The 13,059-nt window shown below is 43.3% G+C and overlaps 2 protein-coding genes across 2 annotated transcripts; one reads left to right on the top strand and one right to left on the bottom strand.

Moving 5' to 3' along the window:
- Positions 1–861: 861 nt before the first annotated feature.
- PFN3 (profilin 3) lies at positions 862–1,665 on the bottom strand. Its single transcript, XM_010298964.2, has one exon. The coding sequence runs from the start codon at positions 1,264–1,266 to the stop codon at positions 862–864; it is 405 nt and encodes a 134-aa protein (XP_010297266.2). The 5' UTR covers positions 1,267–1,665.
- A 381-nt stretch (positions 1,666–2,046) lies between these two features.
- On the top strand, positions 2,047–12,102 carry LOC104633060 (mitochondrial amidoxime reducing component 2). Its single transcript, XM_075749311.1, has 7 exons — positions 2,047–2,391; positions 2,572–2,745; positions 5,876–6,038; positions 7,639–7,779; positions 8,769–8,830; positions 8,919–8,990; positions 9,529–12,102. The coding sequence occupies exons 1-7, from the start codon at positions 2,117–2,119 to the stop codon at positions 9,656–9,658; spliced, it is 1,017 nt and encodes a 338-aa protein (XP_075605426.1). The 5' UTR covers positions 2,047–2,116; the 3' UTR covers positions 9,659–12,102.
- The last annotated feature ends 957 nt before the right edge of the window (positions 12,103–13,059 follow it).

Consider the following 13,059-nt stretch of genomic DNA (forward strand, 5'->3'; position numbering starts at 1 on the left):
TTTAGGGTTACAAGCAGGAGCAGGATGGGAGGGTTGTACTGGTGAATGGAGGAGGAAATCTGCAGTGCTTGGCAAAACTCCATGTCATCCTGGGTGTCTGGGAGGGCTTACAGGGACCCGTGATCTTGAGGCCAGGGACTCAGTGACTAGGCAGGATGAAAAGGAAGCAACCTTCAGAGGATCCCCGTGTCACAGATGCAAGACAAGTAACTTATAAAAACACTACTTTACTGAGCAAATTGGGGTTAAGTAGGGGTTTCCAATGACATGGAAGGTGAGCAGGTGGCAGACTATCTCTGCACGTGCCTTGCATGTAGTCCAACAGCAGCACAAGGCTCTGCTGATCAACAGTTAATCTCCAGAACAAGCTGGGCTTGTTCCACAGGCAAATTCAAAATAAACAATAAGTTCTGCTTATCCTTATGTTGTGGCCTACTTGTAGAATGTAGAAAGGTCTCAAAGCCCATGAATGGCATTAGGGCATGACTTAAACAGAAAAGTGGTGAACAAGAGGGCAAAGGGATTGTCCTCCCTCCTGCCCTTTCCCAAAGCTAATCTTATCAGAGACCTTCACCCCAAAATCCGTCAGTAAAATAAGAGTAACAGGGAGCGATCACCCAAGATGGCTGGGAGACCACTCAAGTAATACTGTCCTGATGAGGAATGTAGATGTTACTCTCTTCTGCACCACAGCTGGTCAGGTAGACAGTGTCCCAGCACTGCTGCCTGCCCAGCACCCCTCACCTGAAAGAAGCAGGCAAACAGATGTGCAACAAAATCAGGTTTATTTCCCTTCTCTGCTGCAGCAACAACTGCACCCCTGTGGTCAGGCAGATGTCTGTCTCTTTAGCGTTATTTCCTTCATACTTTCATGCCCACAATCATATCGTGGACCTTTTGGTTGAGGGCTCCTCCGTGGACTCCCTTCTTGCCCAAGAGGAAGATCAGGGCTTTGGGGGTCTTGCCAATACAGATGGATCTGCTGTCACTGCCCTTGCTTCTGACATCCATCACATTGTCTTCATCCACCAGCAGGTTGTCACGAATCACACTGCACTTTTTGCCAGCTACGGTGATTCCTGTTACCAGGAACGTTTTCCAATCCTGGCCCACGATCAAGCCCACTTCTTGAGGCGAGATGGCTGCGAGGAGCCCTCCTGGCTTGGCCGCCCACACGCACTGGTTGTCAAAGAGGCCTATGATAGCCACATCTTCAACATTCCTGTCCGCCAGGATGCTGTTGATGTAGTACTTCCAGTAATCCATCGTCCAAATCTCTCAGAAATGCCCAAGTCTGAGCTTCCCCGTCTTCCCCCTGCTGGGACTTTGGTCTTGGCACACTGATCCTAAAAATTTCAATTTGTAAGTCCAACCTCCAGATCCCTGCAAGCCTGGATGGGGGGACCTGGGGGAAATCAATAGCCAAGGCTTTTGCTTTGCCTGCCAGGAGAGACCTGTGATGACAGTGGCATTTGCCACTCCAGTTTGTCACTATTCTATGATGTCATATTTGCCTCATAGCCAGGTGCCCCACAAAGTGACTTCCCTGCAACCCTGCCAACAAGCAGGAAGCTCTTGGAGGGGGTCTGACAAGTTTTGTACCAAGCAGACAGCACAGGCAGATGCCCCAGGGCGGCCAAACAGCACAGGACACCCACCCCAACCTGAGGTGCCGCCATTTGCTGACCCCCCCTTCCCCCAGCTCTTTGCCTCCAGTCACCCATTTCCCCCTTCTTCTCTGAGTCGACCCAAACGGCTGGATTTCACATACTCATGTATTTCTACACAGTTCATACTTTTCCTGCAACATTGCTTTTAATAAAAGCCCAGATATTAAAAGAAATGCATTTGCTGCCAGTATTTTGTCAAGCTGGACACTGACTGTGCACTCGAACTTTTATCGTCCGCGCTGTGATCGTTCTTTTTCTTCTGGCCCCGCGGGGGCCTCGGCCTGGTGTAGCGAGCAGGTACCGGTGAAACTCCGCAGGCCGCCCGCAGCGAGACCCCTTAGGCGCCAGGCGCGGCGGGGCCGGAGGGGGGCGGCCGCCTGCCCGCGGCCCGCCTCCGGCCCCGGCCCCTTCAGACGCCGCGCCGCTGCCGCCGAGGCCCGGTCGCCATGAGCGGGGCGCGGGGCGCGCTGGGCCTGTCGCTGCGGGCGGCGCGGCCGGGCTGGCTGTGGGGGGCGGCGGCGCTGCTGGCGCTGGGCGCCGTGCTTGGGGCCTGGCGGTGGGTCGGCGGGCGAAGGCGGGCCGCGGGGCGCCGCCGCCGCTTGCAGCGGGTGGGGACGGTGTTGAGCCTCTTCGTGTACCCGGTGAAGTCGTGCCGGGGGATGGCGGTGCGGCGGGCGCAGGTGACGCCGATGGGGCTGCGGAGCGGGGAGATGCGGGACAGGTACGGCCGGGGCGGGCTGGGCAGCGGGGCGAGGCGCGGTGCTGCTGCCCGGCCCGGGGGCAGGCCCTGCTACCAGGCCTCGGTTCTGGCCGGTACTGCCGAGCCCGGCGGGAGTGGCCCGTACCCGGCGGCGGCCTTTAACGTTGTTCAACGCGTTCCTGTCCCCCCGTCGCGCTACAGGTTTTGGCTTGTGACCAAGGAAGATGGGCACATGATTACAGCTCGCCAGGAGCCGCGGCTGGTCCTCGTTTCTGTCAGCTGTGAAAATGGGCACTTGATCTTCGATGCCCCAGAAATGAAGCAGCTGTGCTTGCCTGTAAAGCTCCCCAAGAAAAATCCTGTGCGGAACTGCAGGTACTGAAGAACGGTTTTTCCCCCCTCCCTTCTCTCTAAATACTGTCATGCTTTGTTTTTGCGAGAGTGTGTGATGGTTTGCATTTTCTTATGCAGGAATTGGAGGGTGAAGTTCTCTGCTGTGTGTTATTGAGAGAGGCCAGGATTAATTATCATAATAAAAGGTCTAGTTTTAATCTGCTAAACATTGCTGAAAACGAATCTGAGGAAAAGATAGCATAATACTCAAAGACCATACACAATACATCTGCCAAATGAACTGTGATCCTCACTCTTCAGAGACTGTCATGTTTACTCATTTGCGTTTACTGTCAGTGTTTTCATTTTTGCTTGGGTGAGCAATTGCCTCAGTCATGCATTTTGGTATTTCTTGGTCAAGTAAATGTATCAACATTTTTGGATACACACTGGCCATTTGAAATTGGTGTTGGAGTTTAGATTCCCTCACCCCTGTCTGTAAGCACTTAACTGAGGTGCCTGAATTAGTAACTTGGTTGTCTGAGGCTCTGTCTGTGGTCACAGGGGAAAGATGGGCATCCCCAGAGAGCAGGTCATTCCCTGTAGGTGCTATCTCAAAGAGGTTTCAGGGGAACAGGTTACAAATGTAGTCATTTAGCTCTGTGCAGGCTTAGTTATTTGATCCATGTATTCAAATCCACGCTGGAAAACTGACAAGGGGAAGCAGAAAACCTTTCTCTGTTGAAATGTCGATTGATATGTAAGACTATTAAGTAGCCTCTACAAAGATACTGATAAGTATTTTTTTCCTTTGGATAGCAGAAAGGTGAATGTACCAGCTGCTATAATTAAAACTAAAAGAGTGCTGGAAAGGAACTGCATTTGCTAGCTTTTAGCATAAATCTGTTGCTGTGGAAACCCTCGATCAGCATAGCTCAGTATCTCTGTTTATACAAGGCAGGCGCAAGTTACAAATGATAGCATTTCTCGGAGAAATAGGATGGTCTTTTAAAAACCTGTCTATGGTGTGTATAGCTTTGCCAATGACATACACTACAAAAACATGCAGTTTTCAAGATGTTATTTTTCTAAAATTTGTTATGCCATTAGAAAAACATTTAAATAGACTAAATGTATTTCAATAATGAAAAATTATCTTGGATTTATTTTCTAATTTTAAGTCTCAGGGATTTATTTTTTTCTTGATTTTTTTTTTTTCTTTGCCTAAATAAACTATTGCACTCTCTGGCTTTAAAATTGCTAGAATTTGGGAGTGCAAATAAGCAAAAGTTAGATGCATGTAAATGGACTTTAAAAATTACCAAGTTGTCTGGTACTGTAGGTGGTGTCAGGATGCAAAATTAGCAATGCGCATAGTTAAACATTGCCTTGTACTTCTCAGGAAGAATCCTGAGGTTTTCTATGACTCTGCTGTGCTTAAACAATTTGCTTTTGTCAGCTAAAGGCTGATTCTTTCTGATCCATTGAGCCATTCATAAGAATGAGGTTTGGGATCATTACTGTATTCAGACAAATGAAGATTTGGCTTTTGCTCCTAGATTCTTCCCTTCCAGCTTGTGAGTGGGAGTAGCTGTCTTACTGCACAGTACGTTCTGTCGGCAAGGCCCTCTGCACAGACTTGTATTTACTCCACCGCCGGGCAAGCACTGTGCCTTCAGATGGGCGCTGGCTCATACCCAGTAGTTTGGAGCTAAGGCAGTGTAATAATCTGTCTGGCTGCAAAAGGCTGTGCAGACTTTAATCTTTAAAACTGGTAAGTCCAGTTGCAGGTTTTACATGGATGTTTAAATATCTTGTGTTTGGGGGAGTCAAATGTAGGACCGAAGCCATTGTGTAGGCACAGTTTCTATTTGTGCAAATAGTAGGTGGTTTTTATAGCCTTCTGGTTAAGACACCTCATGTTCTTCATTTGTGCCCTCTGTCAATATGTGTTGCAATACTTCAACTACACAATCTATTCCCACGGATCCCTGTACCACTGAGTACTCAGGATAGATCTGCGTAGAAAACAGTAGTGTTGGAAGCTGTGAGACCCCCACCTTATGGTCATGCCAGCCAGAAGGCACACCGGCACTGAGAGAATGGAGGCAAGAGAAGGGTGGTTGAACGCTGTCTGGAGCAATGGCATTTCGTCCCAACCTGTCCCACAGAGTTGACACAGGGATCCCAGCAAACAGAGCAGGGATGTTGCTGCCAGCACCCTAATGATTCATCTCTCCCCGAGATGAGTAAAGGAGGGCTCCTGGGAGCTGGGCTCAGGCTAGATGAACTGCCCGGGCATCTCTGGGCTTTAAGCTGTGCAGAGTATGGTTGCAGAGGTAGAAGAAAGTGCAGTGCGTTTGGGTCAAAACCGCTACTTTGAACAGACTAGTAAAACTATTCATGACTGGTGTTGAAGTTTATTGGCTGATTTGACTGAGTTGATGTTTTCTTGCCAGGAAGGTGTTCCTCGTTTAAGCTTGTTTGTATTCTGCTGCCAGTGGCCTTTTATGACCCATGGACTTTGCTTCAATTATAAATCTTTAACATCTCTTAGCACATAGAATAGCTCCGTATTTCAGGTTTGAGCTTAAGAGTTTCACTCAGCTCTGGCTAAATTTTTACAGCACTAAAATCTGAAGGAAAGCTTCCCAACGATTAGGGACATTTACAATTAATAACATTTGTAAATGTCAGTTACAGTAACTAACGACATCCTTTCAAACTATCGTTCATTTTCTGAAATGAATTACCTTTCAGTTGGTATCTGGGTAGAAATCTTTTGGTGTTGCAGTTGCATGCAAATGCAAGAGTAGACCCCTTTTTTTGCTTGACAGTGTGGCAAACAGGTGGGTTTGTTACTGGTCATTAACGTGACAGTTAGCTCTGGGCACCTAAAGGCTATTTCATGGCTCATTCTTTCACCAGCTGGTATTGTCTGGCCATGTCCACGTTACTTAGCTTTCAAAACAAGGTGGCCACAGGAGATTGTACACCAGGAATGACCCTTGTGCCAAATTCAGAAACCAACTTTCACCTCATTATAATCCAAGCAGTTTGTTTGCTGCAAGTTGGTACTACTGTTAAAACGAGTTGTTTGCCTTTGAATAATAAACGTCCTTGAGCCTTTGGCTTTCCAGCTAACTTGCTGATGTGTCGTGTGACTCCTCAGGGTGTTTGGACTGGACATCCAAGGCAGGGACTGTGGAGATGAAGTGGCTCAGTGGATCACCACTTTCCTGAATTCAGAGCCATATCGACTGGTGCACTTTGAGCCCTCCATGGTGCCAAGAAAGTCAAAGGACGTAATAAACCTTTTCAGAACCACAGATGAGGTAAATGAATGTTCTTTTTCTCAGAAGTACTTTCTTTTAACCATTTCCCACCCACTGAAACCTACCCATTCCATCATGGGTGATTGAGCCCAGTTTAGCAAGGCGTGTAGTCACGTACGTAAACCGCATTAATAGTCTCCTTTTCTATGGAGATGACTTGCTTAAATTTTACTTTAAATCTCTTCTAAGCTATTGACCATTCATAGCTAGGGTCTGATACTGATACTTGAAGAGGAACGATTGCATTGCAGAACAGCATTCCTTTCGTGCCTCAGTGAACAGAAAAAAGTGAAGTTTTTAAAGATGTTTAGATGGTGTAATCTGTGTTGCATAGAAACCTTCATTCCCTATCCCTTGTTAGGTCTAGGAGTGCACTGGTATGAGTTGTGTTACCAGGTATTGTGTTTCAAGGAATGATGCTTAACCCAGGGCTCTATAGTTGTGGGCCTAGGAATTAAAATCCAAAGAAGGTTACAGACATTTCATCTCTCGCCCTTTCTGTGGAAGGAGGCTTGAGGGTGTGGTATGGGAGAAGGTTAATGCGGGTAAGGAGAGGAGATGGCTGTGCTCAGATGTCCCTGTATCATTGGAGCCACTGGTGCCCTTTTTGTCTGAACAACTGTCTTATGTGAAGATGGTTTGAACTGTACCTGAGGAGTGTAAGCTTTTTAAGCAAATACAAATTGTGAGTACCTTGTCTTACTGATATGTTACCTGTAGGGCATCAGTGTTTTTATTATGTAAGGGCACTGAGATCAATACGGAAAACTAGGTTTCAGTGAAAAGGATTAGGAGAGGTGACATTCAGGAATCCTATCATGAAAAGAGGGTAGAATTGTTTGTATAGTTATTTCAACACTCATCTTCTTGTGGTTGTAAAGGTATGTACAAGGAGGGGGGAAGGATAATATAAGAGAAAGACAGGAGGAGAGCTATACACGGAAATTCTTGCCAAAATTTCTCCTTTTTTTTTTTTTTCTTCTCTCCCCTGTGGAACTGGCATATGTAGGAGTTTTCTTTTAACATTGTTCATTGGCTTTTTTTTTGCTAAAATGGAAACCCTCCCGCTTCCAAGCACACTTAGTCTGACAAATGGACAGTTGCAATTTAGTATTGCTATTCTGTATGTGAAACTCCCTCTGGTGTTGTGATAGGATAGATTCATTCTATAGAAAAATCCAGTTAGTTGATTATAGTCAACCAGGTAAGTTCAGCAGGTCCATAAACGTCTTAAGTACCTTTCACAACTTAGTTACATGTTAAATTTAGTTCCGTCTGTAATACCCAGAATAAATGTCTGGGGAATGCATACTGTATTATTTTGTAAGAAGTTTGGTAGCTTATATAATTTTGGTTTAATTCTATAAAGAGAAGTTTAATTTTACAATTTGAGTAAATGAAACTTGCCGTGGTTACTGACATAGGAAGGGCACGTTTTTTTAATTGTTAACCTACTGCCAGGAAAATTAAAACCTGAATGCAGGAGCCTAACAGTCAGGCTAATATGCAGCCCTTGGTTCCAACATATCTGTCCTTTTGTCATTCAGTAACTTTGTTCCCATGCTGTTACAGCAGCCTTAGGATTTGTTTGTTTGTTTAGGTTGCCTATCCTGACTGTAGCCCAGTCTTGATCCTCTCGGAAGCTTCACTGGATGATCTAAATACCAGGCTGGAGAAGAAAGTTAAGATACAGAACTTCAGGCCAAATATTCTTGTGACAGATTGCAGTGCTTTTGAGGAGGTAAAATAACTGTCTTAAATGTCTTTTTGACGGCTTGGTTATGTTTCTTTGTAACTCAATTTCCTTGTGGGATGGTGCCTATAAAGATGAGGAAAGCTGCTATTCTGTGATTTTTACAACTGGATTCCAGAGAGATACAGTTTCTGCTCACATCAGTGCATGTGAAACGCTGAGGAAGGAGACAGGTCTATGAATGCTCATTTAACTTGGCAAAGTGTATTTAAATGACTGGCTGCTACTGAAAGCTCATCTTTAAATGTAAAGTACGGAAAGCTATGCATGCTGCAATAGATCACTTAATGATACAAATGAACAAGTTGTAAATTGACAGTGTGATGTTTTATAGCCTTTGGCACAAGAGCAAAACTGACCCTTGCAATCCTGCAGTCTGTCACTGCATATCTGACAATATTCTGGTAGTTCAAAAAACACTGTCTAGGAAGGTATCTGGTGATGAAGTGAAATGGTGATGGTGGCTTTTAAGTGTGTTTGTGTCATGTTGCCATTTTTCCGAAGAATTTGCTCTGGATAGATCTGATAATTTCCCAAATTCCTAAAGTGGAAATGGGATTTCATCTTCCAAGAAGGATTGCAATAGGAAGCTTGTGTAAACAAGAAGTGAAAACTTATTTCCACCAAAGATTTTCTTTCTGCAAAACTGGTGACTTACCAGAGGTCACAGATCAGATTATCACATGTACAATAAGAATAAGCTTGCTTTAGGTTCAGACAAGTGCATGCTGGAGAATGGGATTTATTATTTGTGTATCTTTCTTTCCAGATATAATTACTAGTGGGTCCTGAATTGGATGAATGCAGTGACTGTTTTTGTTAAAATAGTACCGTAATAGAATTGTACTTATTTTGAAGATGCCAGTAAAGGTGACCATCTGGAATGGTACTGCTTCTTCTAGGAATGACTGCCACTCCTTGAAAAATGATTGCGTGTGGATACATCTAATCTGTGCATAACGTTTACCTTCCCTCAGGATGCCTGGGAGGAGATTCTTATTGGCGATGTGGAGCTGAAAGGGACAGTGTGTTGTGCCAGGTAAACATTTGAGACCATTATTTTATATAGATGTATAGAGATTTATAATAAGAAGTTATTACTGATTTGGCACTGTCTGTCATTGCAGGTGTATTTTAACAACTGTTAACCCAGACACTGGGGTCCTGGACAGGAAGGAGCCACTGGAAACATTGAAAAGGTTGTAAAAATACCAGCGCTTCTCAGGCTGTGAGAGTGGATTTAGGCTAGATCCCAACAGATGTTAGACTAGTGTTTTAAAAGTGGTTTGAAGTATGTGTGGGACATAATAATACAGTGTAAAGGTCTGTGTATATTGGCTTCCATTCTACTTTCTGCAATTCTATATGGTAAGAAAAGTCAGGAAGTTCTCTCTTCTTTCTTGCAAACTTTACATTGCCTGTCTCTTTCATCTCTGCTAGGGTGAATGCCTGGGGTAATAGGTATTTAAAGTATTTAAAGGTCTAACTTTGCAACTTCGGCATTTCTTTTTATAAAGTCTTTTGTATGTGCATTATACATGGATGTGTGAATACAATCAGGCTTTTTTCTGTATTTCAACTGCTTGGTTCTCTTAACTGTAATATTTATTTAGTTTTTCGTCTAGTATGGTGACCAAAACAGGGCATCACTATTCATATGTCTTCTCTTTCATCACTGATATTTTGATGTTTAGAATTTACTGCCACTGATTCTAAAGAAGTGCTCTCTCTCTGCAGTTACCGCTTATGTGATCCGTCTGAGCGACACATATACAAATCCAGCCCTCTCTTTGGAAGATACTTTGCTGTTGACAAAACTGGAACAATTCAAGTTGGAGACCCTGTGTACAAGATGGTCCAGGAATGAGAGAGACTTTGATCAGAAGATGTCTTTTCACTTTGATATGCAAATTGTTTTCCCATGAACGCAGTCACCAGCATAATTTTGTCTTATTCTTTGCAATATTTTTTGTGCTATGTTCCTTTGTAAGGTGCAGGGGGGTCTTTGAGGCTATGAAGTGCCAATCATTTCAGATCATGTCATCTACTAGCATGCCTGTAGCAACCATGTCTTTAGTTTTTCTGGAGGCTATGATAGAAGAAACTCTAATCCAAGATAGACTTCACAGCACTACTGTGAGTATCACACCTCCTAAAATTTTATGTCAAGCTTGATATCAGAATCCAAAATTATGTACAAGGGCTTTGCATTGTGTGTTAGATACATTCAGTGCCTATAGAGAACCACAAAAAGAGTCATGCTAAGCATAAAGTATATTGGTCGTGGGGCTGCCTCTGCAGGTGAACAGGGAGTGCAGATGGCAAGGCTCTGTCTTAGATTCCATCCTTCTTTGGTCCTAAGCATCTTACCCTGTCTATGTCTGGAGGTACTTCCTTGCAGTGTTTCTTATCCTGCAGTCATTTCCTGAAGATTGCTACTGTCTTTTGACATTTGAGCTATATCAGAAGTAAAAGGGTTGTGACCTGACTAAATGCTACTCTAATCTAGAGGTGGGAACACTGGCTAACGATGTGTGAGACTGGGGGGTTCCTTTAGTTTATGACCTCTGCTTGATAGAGTTTGAACCATCATTTTTTTCTCCTGTGAAGCATACCATAACAGCTAGGCTGTAAAGTAGTGATGCATTTGCTAACGTATCAGTAGAACTTCCAGTTTGACTAAAAGAATTAGGTGTTCACTGGATCAGAGACTTTACACACATTGGAGGGGAAGTAAAAGCTGTTGGGAGTGATCTGATTCTGAGCCTGCCCTGTTCAAGCTGATGTCCAGGCTCTGTGTTCGTGCGTAGTTCCTCTCTGGCTCAGTGAATCTCTTACTGTAGGAAGTTAGGCTGCTAAGCAGATGTTTGGGAAGCTGCGGTTTCATAGTTACAGGTTATGCATTTAGATCTCTGGTTGCCCCCCTCCCCTGCCTCTGCTCCTATTCTAATCAAAATGTCAGCCATTTGTATGAGGCTGATAATTATATTTTCTGCTATATTTTACACTGCATAAAACAATTAGAGGAGGAAACTAGTTGGATGATGGCAGTAGTATCTTTTCTTTAAATATTATATCATTAAAAAAAAAGTGGACTCCAAGACAAAAGCTAGCCATCTTTCAAATGTTTGGCTGCCTGTTGCTCTGTTAAGGATTACTAGGTCTAGAATGAGTGTTGAAACAAAAAGAGGAATCTAATTAAGTGTGAAGAAGGAGAAATCATGACTCAATTTCGTGTTAGACTCTTTGTTTTCTGTTGTGAATATGAAACGCGAATTTTGCTGCATGTTCACAACTCAGACCTGTAAAATGAAGAACCATTGTGCCTTTGAGCAAATTCAGACATATGTACCTGGCAAGCCTGAAGCAAGCACAACGGGAAGGTAGTTTTCTATTATTTGTGAACTCAGTGTTGCTCTGAATATCCTTTCATTAGCAGAATGCTCTGTTAGTATTAAGTTTTCCTGTGATGGACAAGTGCCCAGTTTGGACTGCACATTGCATATTTGTGCATTGTTATGCCTGATGAAGCAGCTAGTGGGAGGAAGTGAGAAAAAAAAGCATCTTTTAAAAAGGAAAATAATCCTCAGTTTCACTTTTAAAAAGCATATGTTGAAGATCCTTAATATTAGAAGCTGAAACCTTGTGGAATTCCTGATGGTATAATTTAGCAAAGACAGCCTGCTGGTCTGCCAAAACAATTAGTTAAGTGTGTGTCTCTTCATTAAGGCAAAGAAGCGGAAGGAAAGCGAGCTGAATTTTTGCCTCTAGCCAAACATATTTTTCCACTGTTGTTTTAACACCACATTTGGATTTACGTAACAAATTGTGTGGTATGGATATGCTGCTTCTCGTTAGGCTGTCTTCGATTGGGCTAATTTGAAATTGGGGCTGTCTTTCCAATGAGAATCTGCATCTGCCTGCCTGTTAAGAAAATGCCATAGATCTAAACCCCTGATTTATCCCTGTAAAAGCCCCCTAGAAGAATTTGGCTAGAATCCTAAAACAGGTATGCGTCTGAGTACAACACATTTCACAAATGACACTTAAATCAGTTATGTGATGAAAGAGGGCCGTTCCGGGAAGTGGAGAGCATAACTTACGAACAGTACAATATCAATATCTTCATATAAACGTTGAACTGCTGTAAGTGTAGGAATTGTGTTTGATTTTGCTAAAGCCATTTAGGAAACTGATTGAAAAGATGTCAATCATAAAACACTGGTTTTTAAATTGTGTACTTAAAAATGTTAATTGCTTTTTTAACTCTAGAGGAAGAAAACAAAAGTATAAACTTCTATTGAATCAAAACTCCTGTAAGATGTAAAATTTGTGAATCTCTTTTTTTGCTTTGTTTTTGTCATGGTTTTGCCCCAGCTGGCAGCTGAGCACCGCGCAGCCACTTGCTCACCCCTCCCCTCCCAAGGGGATGGGGAGGAGAATGGAAAAAAACCCAACTTGTGGGTTGAGATAAAGATGGTTTAATAGAGTAACAAAGGAAGATAATAGTAATAACAACAACAATCATAACAATAGTACACAAGCGATGCACAAATGCAATTTCTTACCACATGCAGAAGGGAAAAAAAAACCCCAACTCGATACCCAGCCTGCTTCTGAGCAGTGATCCCACTTCCCCAGTTGGATACGGAGCATGCTGTTCTATGGCAGGGAAAATCCTTTTGGCCAGCCTGGGTCAGTGTCCTGGTTGTGCTCTCCCAGCTTCTCGTGCACCTGGCAGGGCATGGGAAGCTGAAAAGTCCTTGATTTGATGCAGACACTACAACTACCCAGCAACAACTGAAAACATCAGTGTGTTAGCAGTGTTATTCTCATCCTAAATCCAAAACACAGCACTATACCAGCTACTAGAAAGAAATTTAACTCTTATCTCAGCTGAACTCACGACAGTTTTCTGTTTTGGCATTAAACTTTTGCTGATGTTTCCAGGACCTCATATATAATTAACAGTGATGATTTTTTTTTTTTTTAATCTTACCTCTAAGTTCAGGAAAGTATGCTGTTAACCAGAGGAAGCTGTATGTGTAAGGGAGCAGAACCATCAGATGTAAGTAATCTTCACACTCAATTTTACAGCCCTTATGATCTAGATGATGGAAAAGATGTTTACAGACTCTTCTTTTTTCCACAGACTTAGGAAAATAGGGAAAAATGGGTTTGAAAGTAGGAAAGCTTAGTACACTCAAGTCAACACAAGGTCATATTTCCTATTTCAGGTCTCTAAGTATAAAATCAAAACTTTTTTTA

Source organism: Balearica regulorum, chromosome 3 (genome assembly GCF_011004875.1).
Source record: "Balearica regulorum gibbericeps isolate bBalReg1 chromosome 3, bBalReg1.pri, whole genome shotgun sequence".
Taxonomy (NCBI): domain Eukaryota; kingdom Metazoa; phylum Chordata; class Aves; order Gruiformes; family Gruidae; genus Balearica; species Balearica regulorum.